General features: G+C 42.7%; 1 protein-coding gene across 10 annotated transcripts in view; it reads right to left on the bottom strand.

The window, feature by feature from the left end:
- Positions 1 to 19922, bottom strand: part of SGMS1 (sphingomyelin synthase 1) — a 261890-nt gene that overhangs the window by 19471 nt on the left and 222497 nt on the right. For all 10 annotated transcript variants that reach the window (XM_070432761.1, XM_070432760.1, XM_070432766.1 and 7 more), the window contains one exon: positions 12847 to 13703. In XM_070432761.1, the coding sequence (XP_070288862.1) occupies positions 12847 to 13469 (623 nt within the window). In that variant the 5' untranslated portion in view covers positions 13470 to 13703. The remainder of the gene's footprint in view (positions 1 to 12846; positions 13704 to 19922) is intronic.

Here is a 19922-nt window from a genome sequence, read left to right as displayed (position 1 = left end):
CTACATTGCTATTCATTAGGCTTCATGAGGCCTTAAACCTGAGTTGACATTCAAGTGATGTATAAGTGGTGCCCATGCTGATTGGTCAGAGCCCACTTGGTACCTGTAGTTAAATGTTCAGGGTGCCTTTTCTGGCATAAAAGGGGAGATTATTTACAAAATCAGAATGACATTAAAATGAGAATTCAAAACTCTTCTGACATTTAATGAGCCAACAATGTTAAACAATTTTATTTGAACATCTCAGAAACTGATTCTCTTAACTGATCTGAGGAAGCAGGATGCCAAGAAAAGAGCCTAAATAACAGCATCCTACCCCATCTCCCTCTCTGTCTACTATGTGGCCTTGGGATACGCTATGGAATTTCTGAGTCTCAGTTTCCTAAATTGTAAACCGGATATAACAACATTAGGAAAAACGTATGAAAACTCCCTGCCATACACACACAATGGTAGCCAACAAATGTACAGTTTATATGGTGAGAAACAAAATAAGTAAGAATTAGAAATAGATCTCTTTTCCATTTTAAGTTGATTAGTGGTTCTAATGAAATTATTTTTTACATACATGTGAACATGTATGTTGAGTTTGCTAATTCCTCCAAATAACAAATTCCACATAATGAGGTTTACTTTAATTATATTTCACTGTACAAACTTCAGTGTATGCTTGGATAAGAATGACCCTTCCCTCTATCTCAGTCCTGTGGGTCTCTTCTTCCTCAACTTGGGGGGTGGGGGGGAGGGTCAAATTTTAACTTAGCATTGGCAACTTGCGTTAAATATACAAAGGAAAAAAAAACAATGGACAGGCTTTCCTCTGAGAATATGGAACGTTGATTACTCTACAAATGTATAGTATAGTTCTATTTTTATGCTGAATATATATTCCTACTGAGGAGTGCTAATTGGAGAATTTGCATCATTTGTATTTTTTATTTTAATAAGAGGAATAAAATGCTATGTCACCTGTGTGATTAAAAATTAATTAAAAATAACCCATGCTGCCTGGCTGGTGTGGCTTAGCGGTTGAGCATCAATCTATGAACCAAGAGGTCACAGTTCAATTCCTGGTTAGGGCGCATTCCTGGGTTGCGGGCTTGATCCCCAGTGTAGGGTGGGGAGGAGGCAACCAATGAATGATTCTCTCTCCTCATTGATGTTTCTATCTCTCTCTCCCTCTCCTTTCTCTCTGAAATCAATAAAAATATATATTTTTAAAATAACCATGCAACTATATTAGCATTCATCCTTCACTGCACAGTTCATGTGAGTTAAGTCACTTGGGTTGTATGAATAGAGTCTGGGTGCTTTTGTCTCTTTGCCCAGATTTCAAAAACTGGGTCAGAACTGCTTACTGTAGAAGCCATCTTATTTTTTTAGTAAAGCTCTATATGCCACCTCCAAGAATGAGAAATTATTCAGCATAAAGCTGTCTTGTAAAGGTATGTGTCTCTAACTTCAAGTATGATGAAAGCACGACATAATTAAACAATGTAAAGAGGGTGATACTAGAGAATAATACTAGACCATAAATGTCTTAACAAGAACATTTGAAATACAAAAGTTAATTTTCTATTGTAAGACATAATGTTCATCTTTCTTCAAAAGAAAATGCCCTCTCTAGCCATCCTGCTCAAACAAGTAGAAATTACCTGCAATATCACTGAACTATATAGGAAACATCTAAGAAACTTGCTAAATATGTATCTGTTCATCTCTTTAGAGCATGTGGGTTGCGACCCCTTTGGCGATCGAATGACCCTTTCACAGGGGTCGCCTAAGACCATCCTGCATATTATTTACATTATGATTCATAACAGTAGCAACATTACAGTTATGAAGTAGCAACGAAAATAATTTTATGGTTGGGTCACAACATGAGGAACTGTATTTAAAGGGCTAGAAGGTTGAGAACCACTGCTTTAGAGAAAGAAACACAAGGAAATGATTGCTATCACTCAATTTTGGTCAAGAATGCGGTCTTAAATACTTCGCCTGTTTCATAATACACAAAAGACACACACACATACACACACACATACACACCAATAGCTATTTCCACATCTTAAACTTGAGTCACGGGAAATAGTAGTGAAAGGATTCAGATATCTATGAATAAAGTGTATAAAAATGAGAAAGGATGAAAAACGACAAACCTTTTTACAAAAAACAAAATTGGAAAGTAAACATTGAAGATTCAGTCACATTTGCTATTTGACTTGAAGTGAAAAGCCAAATGACTTTGTCCCTGTGAATTAATCAATGCTAACAACAAACACGTTGGTAAGCTGGAGCTGGTTGTTTTTAAGAATCTTCAATCTTTGGCATTTACTTAATCTTTTTAAAATTAAGCTTAGAATATCTCCAATGTATAATGCTGAACTAGTGTAAACTTTAAAAAGCAGGATATACTAGTGTTTCAAAGAATTGGATGCCATAAAAGTATTTATTTCATTAATCAAAGAATTTCCCACAGTAGATTTCTTACGGGTTTAAAAAGTTCAAAATGTGTTAAAAAAATTTTTTAAAGTGGTTAAAATGAGAGATGCCTGAGCATAACTGCAGGCGACACCATGACACCCAACGACTGAGGAGGAGCCTGTTCCAGAGCTGCTGGAGGCTGAGGCCTGAAGCTTATCCTGTCCTTGAGCCAGTGCCACCTACCTGTTCCCGAGGCAGCCCAAGGTGACAGGGAGGTTTCCCCTTCAGAATCCCCCTCAACAGGAGAAGCCCGCCTGCCTATCCTGTCACCCCAGTGGCCCCTTTGACTTTTTACAAATAGAGACCCTTTAGTTTAAAAAAAAAAAAAAAAAAAGGCAACAATGCCTCTGAAAAAGTCATAGGAGAAATGTTAATGAGGTATGACTGGAGAGTAAACAAATGCCAAGAACAAGATGCAGGTTATAATTCTCAAAAGCATAATGTTGTTCTTCTCTATGGGATACACCTCTCCCTCTTTCATGTTAGAAAGAAGCCAAAAAAAAAAAAAAAGAAGAAGAAGAAGAAGAAAAGAAAAGAAAGCCTGTTGCTCATGTGCTCACACTTGGCAATGACGGTCACCTCACAGTCACTTGTATTTGGTTCCCCTCATCTATTCCCATCCTAAGTATTTGAGTAATAGGCTCATTACTATTGTTTCTGAGAGAGAAGAAAAACATTAAATGTCATTAAAAAAGAAGTATGGATCAAAGTATCAGTGTTTTATAGATAACTAGAGGCCTGGTGCATGAAAATTCGTACACTTGGGGAGGGTGTCCCTCAGCCTGGCCTGCGCCCTTTTGCAGTCCGAGAGCCCTCAGGGGATGTCCGACTGATGGCTAAGCTGCAGTCTGGCCTTCTTCTGCGGGAGGCGACCGGGCAGGCTGATCAGGGGAGGCGCCAGTGGTGAGTGGCCAGCCATCTCCACCCCCCATTGACCCTCCGCAGCCACTGGTTGCCTCTACCTCCCCCCGCATTGCCGTCCCCTCCCTCTGCCCACTGGCACGTGCCTTGGCTGGCATGGCACCACCTGCTTGCCAGCCCCGCCCCCCACCAACTGGTCTTCTGCCACTCAGTCAATTTGCCTATTACGCTTTTATAATATAGAATTATTAAGACTTGCTAGAATAGTATGTTATGTCCAGTATAGGTGACCTTATTTTTATATATTATTTTTATTTTTTAAATAGGAAAAAGTACTCAGAACCTGATTAAATACTATAAAAAAGTACTTAGAACTGGATTAAATGCTATCAAAATTAGACTTAGAATTGTAGCACTACACTGTGTTTCGCATTTGGTACAATGCAGTGGAGGGCATGAGGTCTGAGAGGAAATAGGGCTGGGTCTGACAGGGCCTCATTGGTCAACATATGAACTTGCGCCTTAAAGCTCTAAGAGGTGGGAGAGGGGTGACATACACCAACTTACTCTTACAGTGACACACTCTGTTTGCCAGGTTGACAAGTGACTTAAAGGAAGCAAGATGGAGACAGAGCAACCAGCAGGAGGTTCCTGCAACAGCCCAGATAATAGATGACGGGGTTCTGGTTAGACCAAGGGCAGCAACAGAGGTGGTGAGAAGTGGTAGAATAATAGACAGACCAGATATGGGGTGGAAGCAAATGTCAAGAACAAACCAGGACGTCTGGCCTGAGAGCCAGGGGGAACAGAGAAGCCATCTACTAAGATGGGATGGGAGTGGCACAGGTTTGGGCACCAGGGGGATGTCAAGGACTCCGTCAAGTGCTTTGTACACATTAACTCACTCAATACACACAACAAAGTTGAGAGAGACACTGTTTTATCATCCCATTTTGTAGATGAGGAAACAGTGCTACTGCAGAAATTAAGACACTTGACCCAATTCTCCCAGTAGGTGGCTAGGGACGGAATGATCTTAAACTAGCGAGATTCGCAGTATGACTGAATGCTTAACGGCTGACTGGCTGGTGGGGGACAGATGTGGTGATGTCTAAGTCAGATCTCCAGTAATTAAACAGACATCCATAATGGTTTTTTAAGAGAAGGAAGATAATCCCTGGGCACGCTATAAAAAAAGAAGGCATATATGATACCATTTAAAATTATACACATATATAGGTTATTAATACAGGCACAGACACAGAAAATATCAAAAGGGATATTGTCATTACCATTTATCTCTGGCAACATGATAAGTAACTTTTTTCTTTTTGTTCACTTTGTCTTCTAATTTGCCTAAAAGCAAGAAGAATTACAGTAGGGTCTTGACTTACGAGCTTAATTCGTTCCGTGATGGAACTCGTAACTCAAATTACTCGTATGTCAAATCAACAGTGAACGAGTGAGACACGTGATGCTGGACTGATGTTGTGGCGTTCACTGTGTCGTTTGCTGCGCCAACTAGCGGTGGGGTATCTGAAGCTGGCTCGTAACTCAAATTTTAGCTCGCAACTCAAAGCAAAAAATTGGCCGAGAGATGGCTATCTCGAAAAACTCGTTAGTCGGGACACTCGTAAGTCAAGGCCCCACTGTACTTAGCTCTCTTTGGTGTTGTAAGTAAAAATTAACTCAGGAAAACTACCTATGGTTTTTGTTTTTTGCTTTCCCCTTATAATATTTATAATAATTTAAATGCCAAATTGCTTTAATTACTAAATTTGGGGTGAATTTATTTTCCCTACAATTCCTAGGACTATGCTAGTACTAGTATTTAGGTCTTGAGACCTATATTGGTAAAAATTAGAGAAGGTGAAAGCAGATAAGATCACCAATTTGCTAAGAGTAAGAAGGGAACAGATAGAGCCTGGGACTGAATCTGTCACTAGCCCCTAGATCAGTGGTTCTCAACCTGTGGGTCACAACCCCTTTGGGGGTAGAACGACCCTTTCACAAGGGTCGCCTAAGACCATCGGGAAACACATATATAATTACATATTCTTTTTGTGATTAATCACTATGCTTTAATTATGTTCAATTTGTAACAATGAAATTGGGGGTCACCACAACATAAGGAACTGTATTAAAGGGTCGCGACATTAGGAAGGTTGAGAACCGCTGCCCTAGAGTGACTGCCCTTCCCCACTCCAAATACTGACCCTGGTGAAGGAGGTGAAAGACAGGCCCGCAAAAGCCTTGCACATCCAGGCTGTATGGGAATGGGACAGGGAAGGTCCCCAGGAAAGGACAGAAAGCAGGACCTCAGCCCAGGCTCCACAGCTCAGATGGAGGATGGGTCACAATTAATGGGAGAAGAGAGAACTTACTAGAGACAGAGAGGACAAGAATAAGGCGGGCATTCCTGGTCAGTGGTCTTCAGAAGAAAACCATGACTGAAGTTGGTGGCAAAGGAGGTTTCCCAGACTGGCAGAGAGGAGAACCCGTGTCACACGGAGAAGTTATAGGAGGTTTCAGCACTCAGGATGGAACAAAGTACGTTTTCTACACACTATGGTGGATGCAAGATGTGGTAGCTCTCAGGGTTGGCAAGTCCCTTCTGGGGCAAATGAGCATATGCCCCGCGTGGTGTATGACACCTGAACCCTATTATCAAACACTGAGCTGCTCTGTCTTCATTCCATCTGTGCCACGCACACGGTGCCTGTGCCACTCTATCTACTAAGATAACACGTGTTCAAAGATTGTTATACCAGGACCTAGACTGGATTTATACCAAAGTGCCTTCGATCCCCCAAATGTACCTGGGGCAAGTCAACAACTTCTCTGAGTCTCACTCACCTTTACTGAGAGAGAATCACACTACTTATTTTGAGGGGTGATTGGATCAAATGCCACGATGCATGTAAAAAAAATTATCAGCTGGTTTGGAATCTGCCATTCCAGTAGGATGACAATGATTGTTGATAACATGGGTGAAAAACAGCAGAAGAAAACAGACTTTGAGTAAGCACCTAACAGACACAGCTGCAGGTAGAGGGAGAAGCAAGAGGGCAAGAGATGCATCCTGAGCTCTTGTTTTTCCTGCTGGAAAGGAGGACGAACGCTTATCAGCCAATTAAATAAAGGGACAGATGCCCCCAAATCTTCCATAACCCGAGGGAGTTTTATACTTGGATAGAATTTGAACACCCACTCTCAAAAACTGAGATGTTAAAATGAAAACAAACAAATTCCTGAGAAGATAACCTCTCCGCAGCTGTGGGTGTTTTGGTTTGGTTTGTTTTTGCTTGTTTCTGCATCCTTAGCATGCAATCGTCAATAATTCTTGATAAGTAACTCAGTATGAAGATGCCCCAAAGCTCCATTAGAGACTAGCCTTGTGGTCCACAGTATCAGGGCAATTTGTAATAAAAGGACGCAGCTTTAAGGAAAGGTTCTTCTGGAACTTGGAAAATAAATTCTATTGAATAGGAACCTGGAGAGACCTGCTTCATATCAAATGTTCTATTACCAAGGGCTTTTAAGAACTCTACTAAATCACAACGATCAAAGACTTAAAAACAATGGGGGAAATGTTGACAATAACTGTGGTTATTAACTACCTTGGGGATTAGAAGAAGGAGAGATAAGTATGTTGATCCAATCAACTTAATGTGAAAAGAAGCACTGATAGGATTACAATGCGATAAAATGCAAGATAAATGTCAGAGGAGAGTCTAAGACAAAAACCAAAAATAATCAAATCACCATCTAGAGCAGCAGTCCCAGGCAGCACAGGATTATGTCCTTGGAAATTAGATTGCATTCACAGAAGAGAGCTAAATGCTGTAGATAAACTTTCTTATGTTGGCAGAGAGCCACCTAACAAATAAGGCCCCCAAAGCCAGGGCTTTTATCAAAGGTTAAAATACAAAACGAAGCTTTTCCTAAGTGGTCTTTAAAGATACGATACATACTGCTGCCAAACATCTGAACACCCATGCCAGGACTCTGAGTGCAGGCCCAGAAAAGCCACACTGGAAATCTGCACCTGTTCCTCTGTGGGGCAGCAAAGCCCCTATAACAGTTCTGACTACAGATGCCATGACAAGTCTTAAGCAGGATCTGACACCACTGTTTCCCTTCTCGGTTCCTTCTCTTTCCACATAGGATCAATTTGCAAAGAACCTACTCAGGGACTGTTCCGCAGGTCTTTCCATAACTACGGGACTGCTCCTGCCCAAATGTTCTACCCATGACCAATGCCTGAATCACTAAGCTCTTTCCACTCTGTCCCACACCCTAGCTATCCAATGGCTCCTTTACTTTTTTCTTCCCATCATTTCACCACCAAGAGGCCAATATAGTCCTTCAACTGACCTGTACTACTTCTTTTAGGCAAATATCTGATCCACGAAACATCAGGTAGAAGCATACACCAGGAAAGGCACACAACATGGCTTTGCTCTCAATAAAATATATTCAAGCAAGGTTGTGAGAGCTCCCCAATTAGTGAATTCTATCTCCCCATTAAATTCCATATAAAATCCAGGGATTCACAGAGACCTCAAAACCTCGCATGAGAAAGATACAACAGAAGGCAGCACTGTAGCTATAAAAGATGAGCAGCTCTACATGTAATAGGAACCATGCTTTCTCCAGAGTTCACCCCTTCCCACCACCTCAGCACAAAATTTACTCACTGGCCACGTTAACTGAGTCTAGGTTGCAACCATTTCCCACCTGGATGATAGCATGGGCGAATTAACTAGCCCTCCTGCCTCCCCACCCCCGCCCCCCACTCCACTCACACTTCCCTACTCTCTACACTGCAACCAGAGTGAATCTTTTAAAATACACATCTGTTCATAGCATTCTTCTCTAATGACTTATCACACTTGGAATAAAATCCAAACTCTTTAACCCTGGCTGATAATGCTTACCCCACCCACCATCCACACCTTGTGATCTTCTGTGTCACCACCTTCCCACAGCTGTTCTCAAGTAAAGTAAGTCTAGGGGACTCTGCACTTGTCCTATTTCCTGTCTGAACTGCCCTGACCCCAAACACCTATATGGTACTCACCCTCATTTGATTCAGGTGTCACCTCATTAGAGGCCTCTTCCAATCACCTTATCGAAACCCTCTCTCCAGTATCCCCAGAACCTTCTAACTTATTATGTGCCTTATTTTTCTTCATTTCCCTTATCACTACTTGGTCCTATGTACTCATTTGCTTACTGCTGCCTTAGCCTAGCCAGAATATAGTTCCACAAGCACCCCGGGGACCTCTGCTCACTGCAGCAACCCCCGGGTTACATCAGCGCCCAGCACATAGAAGGTCGCTCAGTAAATATAAGTTGAATGAATAAATGAATGTTAAATGAGCACTTTCTCTGTGTCACAGAAAGTGGAATAAAAGATGAGTAACAAATAGGATCCAGACTTTTCCCCAGAGGAACTTAAAATTGAGCAGTGAAGGAAATACACAAGGAATAGAATGGAACATGATATGAGCTTCAAGTGTTTGAGGGAAACTGTGGAGTGAAGTAGCCAGAGATGACGCAGGACAGATCGGGGACAGATTATGAAGAACCCAGGGCTTCATGCTAAAAGTTGGGCCTCCATCTGAGCACCCACTATACATCAATAGGTAGGAATGAAAAGAAGTAGTGTTATGGTCGCAAGTAGCTAGTTAATATTAACAAAGGAAAGAAAGCAAAGGGACTCAGACATTGTAAGCATGGTCACCTGGGAAGCTTCACCAGGAAGCTACAGCTTTACACAGCACTGTTCCTCCACGGGACTAACACCCCTCCCTTCCCCATCTGGCACTGGATTGTTGCTGGGAGCAGGGGGAGGTAGGCACATGCGCAGTAAAGTCGGGTGGCACAGGGCGGTGTCTGCCTGCCAATCTACCTGGGAACAATGGATTGGCTAGGGGATGGACCCCATCAGAAGCTCACGAAATCTTGGAAAGCTAATTGTTTAGTTTGAAGAAGCTCCTGGTTAGGTGAGAACTCCGCCCCCACCCCCCCCTGCCCCCCCCAAAGTCCCCTTTCTCTTGTTCTCTCTCTTGCTCCCTCTTGCTCTGTAACCTGCACTCCCCAGTGCGTTCCGTGTTCTCTTCAAGGCCAGGTGGCCTTAGAAACCAGATGGCCTGGCCATGCAGACTTCACATGCAGGATGCTGGACTGGACTGGACTTTAATGTGGAGCAGAAACTAAGGGCAGGGCCTTACTCCTGGCCCTGCTGAAGATAAGATTGGACGTCTCCCATGGCGGGATGGGCAGAGATGGGACCTGGGAGGGGAAACTCCTTAATTTTACATCAATAAAACTTTCCACAAAACCCCATCCTCCCGTGGGAGCCTCAGGAAATTCTTTTCCTTGAAGAGCCCCAAGAACTCCACTTCCACCAATAACAGTAATAAATCTGAAATTAGAATCGATAGAACTCAGCATTTATATAAAAGGAACTGAGAAGTTCTAGGTTTTTAGGAAATGCCTCTGCCCACATAGGAGGAAGAATAAGTTGGAAAAAAAAACCAAATGATAAACCCAGTGTTAGACTAGTATGAGGGTCTAAGACCATCATACTAAGTCACAGTGATTTCTCTGGTGGCTACAAAACCTTTGACTTAGAAGTCCTACAATCCTGATCCTTGGCCTTCTTCACCAGGCGTTCTCACCATCCCACTAGCCACCCCTGTCACCATGTGGTAGCCATGATTTAGCCATGCATGGAAAGTCCTCACTGAGTCTGTAAGCTTAACAGTCTTTTCCATGCTTTCTTAAAACCAGGGAGTCCCGATTTGGGAGAAGTCTGACACATCGATTGGTTGCCTTCTGCTTGCACTCTGCAATCCAGGTACGTGCCCTTGACCAGGAATCAACCTGCAACCCTTCGGTGCACATGCCAACATTCTAACCACTGAGAGCACCGGCCAGGGCTAGGCTGATTGTTTTTAAAGGGCTCCAAGACTCTTAAAATCAAAGTAAAATTCCCCTGTGCAATTACTGGCCAAACAGGCTCACCTCCTGGTTGGGGTTGGGGTTGGGGTTGGGGAAAAGGGTCGAGAGCCAGAAGAGTCGAGCAGAAAAAGAGGGAGAGCTGAACTCCCTGTTTAACACAATACTCCGTACTCAGAAGTCTCCATTTTCCCGCCATGCTGGATAAACAAAACTGCTACATAGCACCAGCAAATAACCAGAAACAGGGGGTCTCTGACATGACCGAGCATGAGAGCTGGGGAAGGCGGTATGTCAATACCCACTGCATCTGTCCCACTACCTCCTCCATGTCTGGTGAGCCACATACACTGAAGACAGATCTCAGGGAGGCCGATGGGAACCCAGGGATACACCCTGGGAGGACAGGGGGTGGGGCTGTTTAGGATTATCTTGACAACAGGCGGCTTCCATTTCCCATGTCCTTTTCCTGTCAACGTGGAAATTAGAGAGAGCACTTTAAAGAATCCTTAGTTACAAGTCTTCTGGACACAACACTGCAGCTAATAATAATCTAACATAACTGGCCCATTCAAGCACGTTAGAACAAAATAAAACGCAGTTGCATAGAACATCAGAAATCATCTGGCCTGAGAGGCTCCTGTGAGAAAAAGCAGGCCCCTGAGGTTGAGAGTCACCCACACCACCCAGCATGTCAGGGCTGGTCTGGAACCCAGGCTGCCTGTGGCCAGCACTGGGCTAATCTGGTCCAAGTTACAAATCAACTGATTTATTGCTACTGAGCAATGCAAATATACAAGTGACTACAGTATTGGCAATAAGTACTAGGAAAACGAGAAATTAGAAAGCTTAAAGCAAAACAGATACAAGGGGAAAGTCCCTGGTGAGAGAAATATAAACAGTGGTATAGTTTAAAGAAATTAACCCTATGGTCAGGATACTTCCTTAGAACAAGAGTAAATTATTTAAAAGTCACAGTTTTGTGAAAGGTTTGGACTCATGCCTGGTATGACTTAACTAAAGTTATATTCTGGGTCAATAAATTATTTGCTTGCATGTAAAATGTTGATGGAAAACCAGAAAACAAGCTCTCATAAACGAAACAACAAACATTGAGAAAATCTTAGAAAACATAATGTAGTTGACTTTGACTTTTAAAGAAAAAATACTGGCATATTTCTAATGTGCTCTTAGGAAAAGAAGTTTAGAAAATAAAAGTCAAATGCAGAAACTGAAGTTTGGCAGCCAAAAGATTGTAATTAATACATTGGAAGCATCTCATATTTCTAAAGCTTATTCCTATCAATTTAGTCTTTTAAAACTAAAGCAAACAAAAAAAGGTCTTTCATCAAATCAAATGCAGCCCACATCATCGTTTCTATTTCCAATTTAGCTAAAACTCTAGGACTGCCAAACCAGCCCCAAAACAAACACTGGCCACTTAAACGGCTTCCTTTACACAAGTTAACAGAGTTCTTTCCTGGCTGAGTCAGAAGCTGCTTTTACTTCCACTTGCATCTATGTAATTTATAAGCTGACAAAACACAGTCCTTTAGGAACATACCAGGAAAATATTCATCATTTCTGCTAGGTCAAGTTCAGCATAAACCCTGTCTGCATTTTGTTTTCCTGATTTAAGATGATTTTCTTAATATTCATCCATACTGTGGGTCATGAAACACAGCCCACTACAGAGAAACTCAGTTCCTTAACAAACCAGTTTTTAACTCCCATGCTCGGAAGCCATAAAGATGTTCAAGTAATAAGAAAATCACACACCAATGACGAGAGGACGGTGTTTCGTTTGCTCTACATCCCAAGCAAACAGCTTGCCTGAGGGGGTCTATACTGAGTTTAGAGCTAGGGACATGAAAGCCACTTCAGATATACTGGAAACTAAAAGAAGGCGCCTACTAAAATCTTGAGAAATGTGATTGGAAAACCACATATTGCTTTAGTTGCCACACCTTCTAGAAGGTGGAAGGCCACACAGGCTCATCTACATTGCACCTACCTAAACAAAGTCATTATCTGGGAGTATTATTTTCCCAATAGCCCAAGCCACTCTGGAATAGCTGCTCTGAATTTTATGTGTGAAACCTCCGTAAATATGCATTGCTAAGGTTCCAGATGTCTGACTCTGCTTGGGAAAAGCTATACAGCCATTGATGGTGCTTAGGCCAACTGTTAACAATTTATTTGATGGGCTAACACCACCAAGACTGGATGGTTTTTCTGTGGTCCAACAGCCTATATGTACTCTCTGAAGGTGCCTGAGGGTTTTCTTTCCTGTGAAGTGAAAACAGAACAGTCTCTCTTCACCATTCTGTACAAATCTTGTACAAAACAAGCAATAAACATGGCGTTTTCTTAAAGCTGCCGGAGCTTTAGTTGGGTATGTGGCTTTAAAAATGGGGGAATAATATGCTTTGATTGCATTGCTTCGTAAATTGCCCTCCCAAATAATGAGAATTAGACATCTGCAGGGCAAACGCCTCAGTCACTGAGTCTGAGAGCTTTTGTTTTACTTACTTGTATTTTAAGAGCAGCCACTGAACTAACCAGAGTCCTACAAGGATCATGCCGTTAATTTCACAAATAGAAAAGGCCCACTGCACCCGGTTAAAATGGTCAAAAAACGTGTCCGGTAGTGGAGGCTGCACCTCCTTAGGAGGTACTCGTTCATGGACGACCGAGATCATCACTGTGGTGAGAACAAAACAGCAAAGTGCATAAAGAAAGGCCTGAAGAGTCTTGCCCCACTCCATGGGGTACTGGGAGCGCTCCAGTTCCGGCATGGGGATCTTTATCATCTCCTTCCTGTACCCATTTGGCATCCCGTTGGGTTTGACCTTGATGCTGAATCTGCCGTCAGGGGTGGGGATGTCTGTGCCAATGCTGAGGTGCCCGTTGGCATGGCCGTTCTTGTGTACTTCCATGTGGTGCTCCATTTTCAAGGTCTCTATCATGTCCAAGAGCCGCTGCCCGTTGTCGGAGGAGACTCGGCACAAGGGGGGTTTTGTGAAATCCTCTTGGGTCAGGTTGATCAAGTCCCGGCCCGTGAAATGTTCCAGAGGCTCACAGTATTCTGGCATAGCATTCTCCAGCAGCCAGTCTGTCACCTTTTTGGGTGACCAATAAACCACTTCCTTCATTGTACTGGCAGACAACAGGCAGTCCCCTGCTTGCTCTCGGCAGGTCAGCAGTCCGAGTTTTTCCGGAGCAGGATGCTGGCCCTCGAAGGCGTGCTCATCCTGTCAGGCCTCATGACAGGGACTTACTTGGGTAGCAAGATGGTCAGGGCAGTTTTTAAACACCTCATGTAGCTGTCCAGGGTTCTTGAGTACCGGAGCACTCATTCACCTCATTTTTCAACAAGATTCTTCCTTCTGTGGAGGCAAGAGAAAAGGTCATGATATTGGGACTTCCGAATCAACCCTCTCAAAATGCAAAACCTTAATAAGCATAAGGAAAATGGAAATCCAGTTACCGATACAGCCTGTAGTTTTCAAACGTGTATTAGTCTAAGGCAGTGGTTCTCAACCTTCTGGCCCTTTACATACAGTTCCTCATGTTGTGACCCAACCATAAAATTATTTTCGTTGCTACTTCATAACTGTAATGTTGCTGCTGTGATGAATCATAAGGTAAATATATGATATGCAGGATGGTCGTAGGCGACCCCTGTGAAAGGGTTGTTCGGCCGCCAAAGGGGTCGCGACCCACAGGTTGAGAACCGCTGGACTCTAAGGGACCACTGATTCCCTGGTTGGTCTTCCCTGAAAGAGCATTAAAGGGGCCTAACGATGGATAAAGTCAAAGGGGAAATGTTTTACAGCCTCCTCAGTGGGGTCTTTTCTAAGAAATCGTTCATCGTGCTGTGGACACTGCTCAGTGTGGATCAGTGGTTCTCTGGGACAAGCTGAATGAATGTGGCAGGTGGGCTTAGTCTATCATTCTCCTGGTGAAGAAATGTTTTAAAAGGCACATAACACACAGCAACTTAACGGATACGATAGAAATGTTGAGCTTCAAGACAGTTTGGGCCAACATTTCTATTTTTTCACACAAAGAAAATCAATGGATCCCTGTTTCCACATGTGCTCGGATGCCCAAATCTATAGAAGAGCTACAGATGCAGCTGCTGGGATGAAACACAGGCGGGGTGAAGGGCCAGGGTCTTCCCCACTCTGGCGACCTCTCTATTCCCAGCCCAGAGGGTGTTTCCTGGAATCCCAGTTGTAAAATCAATGATCTGATTCAACTCCCTCATTTATAAACTTGGAAACGAAATTCCCGGAAGGTCAAGAAACCTGCCCTTGATTAAATGGCAGCTTGCATCCAAGAGCTGTAAGTTTCGTTTCTGAGTCCTGTAGTTCAAAACACTGTTTATTAAAATACTTATGTGGCGATAACCAACTCACATCTGCAGGGGAGAGTCAAAAGCAAGATTCAAAATTTTATAAATGTATGTAAGTATCAATATGAATTTACATATAAATAATGTACCTCTCTTATTTAAACTCAGCGATGATTAATGAACATAACATTGCATAAAGCTGGGAAAAAATACATCACATATTAACTGAAATTATATTTGATGACAGGCCTGGGGGCATTTTCTACTTTTCTCCCATCTATTTTTCTTTAATAAGCATGTACTACTTTTGTAACAATCATTTAAAATTGGAAAGCAAGAGAAAGGACTAAAGTTTTGCTACCCTGAAGCTGCCTTTTTGGGATATTGATTTTAAGCTGTTTATTAAGAAACAAGACTCAGAAAGAACCTTTGACCTTCCTCCCTTTCCTGCCCAAGAGATTCGGACAGAGAAGTGTGCTTCAGGGAGAAATCTTAGCATGTTCACTGTAGCCTAATTTGAATTAAGTGTGATAATTAGGAATGCTTCAGGCAGGGGCTGTTAGCTAGATATCCCCTGTGCCTCACTGTTTCTGAGTTGCTCAGCAAGAATTCGCCTGCCATGAGTGTTCCCTTCTCCCTCAACAACCTGTAAATTACCCATTGTCACTTCTGAAATATAATATCTCCCCCACCCTCTTCTCCTTTGTCCAAAATGCCACATCTACCCAATGTTGCCTGCTGTCTCTGGAGTTTTCACGCCTATGTGAATTCCCCGTGGGCATGTGCTAAAAACTTGATTTTCTCCTGTTAATCTGTCTCTGTTGATTTGATTATCAGCCTAGCCGAGAAGTTAGAAGCAAAATATTAATATTTTTTAGTTCCCACACAAGAAACGTTAAAAACAAATACCTCGCTCTATAACAAAGCCTTGTCATTCATGTAGCATGGCCTTTGGCTAAAGACAGACCATGGTTTGACTCTCAGCCTCTCTCATGCATAGCCCATTAGGTGAGCTTCAGTTATCTATCTATCTATCTATCTATCTATCTATCTATTTGAGGGAAAAAGAGAGAAACATCGATGTGAGGGAGAAACATCAATCGGTTGCCTCCTGCATTAAGGCTCTCCCGCCCCACACCCCAAGAACTCCTATCCGCTCCCTATGGAGCACAAACAAGACCTGAACTCAGGTCTCCTGATTTCAAAGACCAAACTCACCGCTGCTGAACCCCCAGATCTGACTCTGGAATAGTGATGGACTGTATGTCCACTCCCGATTTCCCCATCTGAATAACAACCAGACAAATGGCAGTAAAACTGAAAGACATTCCAGACCTTGCAAAGAGTTGGGTGTTCCCTCTCCTGAGCATCCACCCCAGTGCTGTGTGCCTTCCCTCTGACACTCCCTTGTGGTGTCTGTCTAGACTCCCCCAGGAGCCTGTGTGACTGCGGAAGAGCTTCAGTCTGAAGCATCCCCGTCTCACATTCCCAGGGCTCAGAATGTGCTCGATCGATATCTGCGCAATAACTCAGGAAATAAATGTTCCTCACATGGTTTAATGGAAAATAAAGCTACGGAAAATGTCACTGACATTGAAAGGGCTTTAAAACGGTTTGGGTAGTCAGGGAGAACCAGGTGGGCAGTCTCCAGAGAGAAACAGGACACCCAGGAGAAGCTCTGACCACGTGGAAAGCACTACACAGGAGCTGCAGCCGCCACCAGTGCTGCCTGGAGAGACCAGAAGGCACACAGGCCACGTGGGCGCCCTGGCAGAGGTCCTGCAGGCAAGGGATCTCCCAGCATCAGACTCCAGGCTTCTCCCCAAATCCTCCTCAGCAGAATTAGGATAACAGCCAAGGAACCCTCAACGTCTGCAAGCGGCTACAAGAACTCTCAAGAAAAATTCTCGACGGAACATTCATGCCCAAGGACATGAACGTGGGCTTTCCCCCTTGTCCAATGCAGGAAGTCTGCCAGGAGGGGAAACCCCTTCAGAACCACAAAGATCAGACCAATGCCACGGTGTTATTTCACTTCTCTCTGACAGGGGAACAGTCAGATAATCTCCTCGTAGGAGATAACACTGTAATCTTTAAAAAAGAAAAAATATCAAGTGGTAAGAGACAACCTAGGCCATCAGACAGACACACACACGCATGCACGCATGCACGTACTCTTCCTGGCATTGCAAGCCTCCATCCAAACGAAGGACACTGATCTTGCAAAGGCAAGTCCATAGGCAGTTCCCAACAGCCAGAGGAACTCTTCAGTGACAGCAAGGAAAGTAAATGCCTCCCGATAATAACTAGGACAACAAAACTGCTCACTCCTTAGGAGAGCGCCTAGGCGTCCCTCGTGTTGGAGTTCTCCATTTCCTCCCCTTCAGCAAGGCCAGGCTCTTCCCTTGGTCTCTAAGGTTCCGCTCTGCAGACCCTTTGCAGAACATTCCACTTCACCATCCTTTTCCCTGCTTGGCTTCCTGCATCACTAACATCTGTGACACGTGATATAATTTAACCCTCAGGTGTGTGTGGTGTGGGAGAAAGAGCACCAGCTGTGTGAGTTACAGAGCCAGCAGCTGAGACCCAACTCAGCTACTTCCCTTCCTGACAAGGTCCTTTAACCTCTCCACGCCTGTTTCCTCTGGAACAGTGGTTCTCAACCTTCTGGCCCTTTAGATACAGTTCCTCATGTTGTGACCCAACCATAAAATTATTTTCGTTGCTACTTCATAACTGTAATGTTGCTACTGTTATGAATCGTAATGTAAATATCTGATATGCAGGATGGTCTTAGGTGACCCCTGTGAAAGGGTCGTTCGACTGCCAAAGGGGTCGAGACCCACAGGTTGAGAACCACTGCTCTGGAAAGTAGTATTACCAACTACCTACGCATCTTCACAGAGGCGGCTACTGCTGTGACAAACCAATCATGTAAAAGGAATAAAAGATATAAGTTACTCCAAGAAACGTGTCTTGTTCTTTTCATAATGCCCTGCTTCCTTCCTAATGCCCAACTGGGTCATAGTGACATGTCATAAATATTTACTGAAGCTGCCACTTCCAAAGGGCATTTTCAATGCCCAATCATTCTGATACAAGAATAAAAACAGCCCTCCAAATTCCACGAGAAAACAACCCTATATTTTTCAAGCAACTTCAAAGCTTGAAAATAAAGATATGCGTGCTGTTTTCCTGCAGCTGATGCTGAAATGGTACAAAAGGGGGAAAGCTCACTTTAGGGAAGTAAACCTTGAACAGCTACACAGCACTTCAAAGGCCCCTGCAAACAAGGTGTGGACTTAGAGACCCCAGAGCCCAGCTGTAGAAGGAGAAGTGAGATGGTGACTCGCCCCTGGACTCACGCACTCAATTTAGAACATACTGTGGCAAAGTGCCTTCACATCTAGACCCAAAAGACTGTATCTTTGGCTGGGCTCAGAAAACAGCTACTACTACCATCATTCAGAAAAGCCACTCAGAATCCATAGCCAGGAGAATGTTAAGAAATAGCACAGATCTTGCCCTGGCCCGTTTGACTACATGGTTGGAGCATCGGCCTGTGCACTGATGGGTTACCCAGTGCAGGCTGTGTGGTGAAGGCAATCAATTGATGTCTCTCTCATGTTGATGTTTCTCTCTCTCTCTCTCTATTCCTCTCTCTCTCTCTCTCCCTCCCTCCCTCCCTGTCTCTCCAACCTTTCCACTCTCTCTAAAAACCAATGGAAAAAAATATATCCTTGGGTGAGGGTTAACAAAAAAAAAAAAAGAAAGAAAAAGAAAAGAAAAAAATACACAGCTCAAATCATTAGACATATTTCTCAGAACCGGGAAGAAGCAATAGAAGAGTAAAAATTGTATCTAAACGCTTTTCAATAAAATAGCACAGAATGTGAGAGACAGAAGAGGTACCAGAACTCTCATTTCTCTGGAATTTTTAGACATAAACAAAGTCCAGTGAGATTGTAATTGTCTAAAATCTCACTTTAAGAGCTGGTCCTGGGGCTAGACAAACCCAAATGCTCTCCCACTGCCAATATCCAACGATTTGAGCACATATAAAGAATAGTCTAAAAAGTCTTTATTTTAAAGTATGGAGCCCAAAAGGATAAAAAGCAGGAACAACAGCATATTCATTACGGATTCTAAACTCAGCAGGGCTTTCTATCTGGCTTCAACTAAGTAAAAAGTAAATGTGCTAATAAATACGATTCTGCTCCAATTCTTAAAATAGACATTTTACTCTTTAATATTATTAAAGCCATCAGATAATATTCCATGACACATTAGAAACTACTTAATTATCAAAGCCAGAGAGCTAAAAACAGAAAAATAACTTATAGCAATTATCCTGGTAATGACAAAACATCAACCAAGCAAAACCATTAAATAAACCATTTATGAATATCTGTTCATCTTTACTCAAAAATAATCTATTACATTATCTTGTTATCTGGCATTGTCTGGAAATAAAACATTGTGTAAACAAAAAGCTAGCATGTGAAATATACACTGAACACAAGTTCTCAAGATTTAGAACACCATGAAGTGCTCAGTACAACTGCCCATGGAGCAATCGCTCAGGAACTCTGAGTTCTAAAGCTTGCTTTGTCATTAACTTGTACTCCAACCCCAGGGCCTCGGTTTCCTATAATGGAATAATGTATTTCTTCTGCTCGCTCCATTAGTAAAGGAATTTACACAGACTGTACAGTGCTTTGGAAAACATAAAGCAATACATAAAAATGTAAGGAATTATTATGACTGTAATTTATTCTTCTTTGAAAGCTTTAGTGAACTTTTAAAATGAGTGCTATGTAATTAGGAACTGAATTTTTATTAATTTTTTAAGACACGATGGACCCAAGACTAAACAAACAAAGCTAGCATGTCAATGAAGAAACTACAGGAAAGTTCCAGATGTTTTTAAATGCTGATAATGGCAAATGAAAGAAGGAAGTAGAGCATGCATAGTTAGTCTTATAAGCATACAGTCAACTAAACTTTCTGCTTCATGCATCAAATCTCTAAAAACAACAGAAAACTCCCAAGCTCATTTTATGAGGCCAGCATGATCCTAATTCCAAAACCAGATAAAGATACGACAAAGAAAGAAAATTATAAGCTAATATCCCTGATGAACATAGATGCTAAAATATACAACAAAATATTAGCAAATCGGAGCCTGCAATATATTAAAAAGATCATTCACCACAATCGAGTGGGATTTATTCTAAGGATGCAAGGT

This window comes from Myotis yumanensis, unplaced genomic scaffold (genome assembly GCF_028538775.1).
Source record: "Myotis yumanensis isolate MYYU_CA2020_CCGP unplaced genomic scaffold, mMyoYum1.0.hap1 SCAF_13, whole genome shotgun sequence".
NCBI lineage: Eukaryota > Metazoa > Chordata > Mammalia > Chiroptera > Vespertilionidae > Myotis > Myotis yumanensis.
This window is presented reverse-complemented; position numbering and strand designations above follow the sequence as displayed.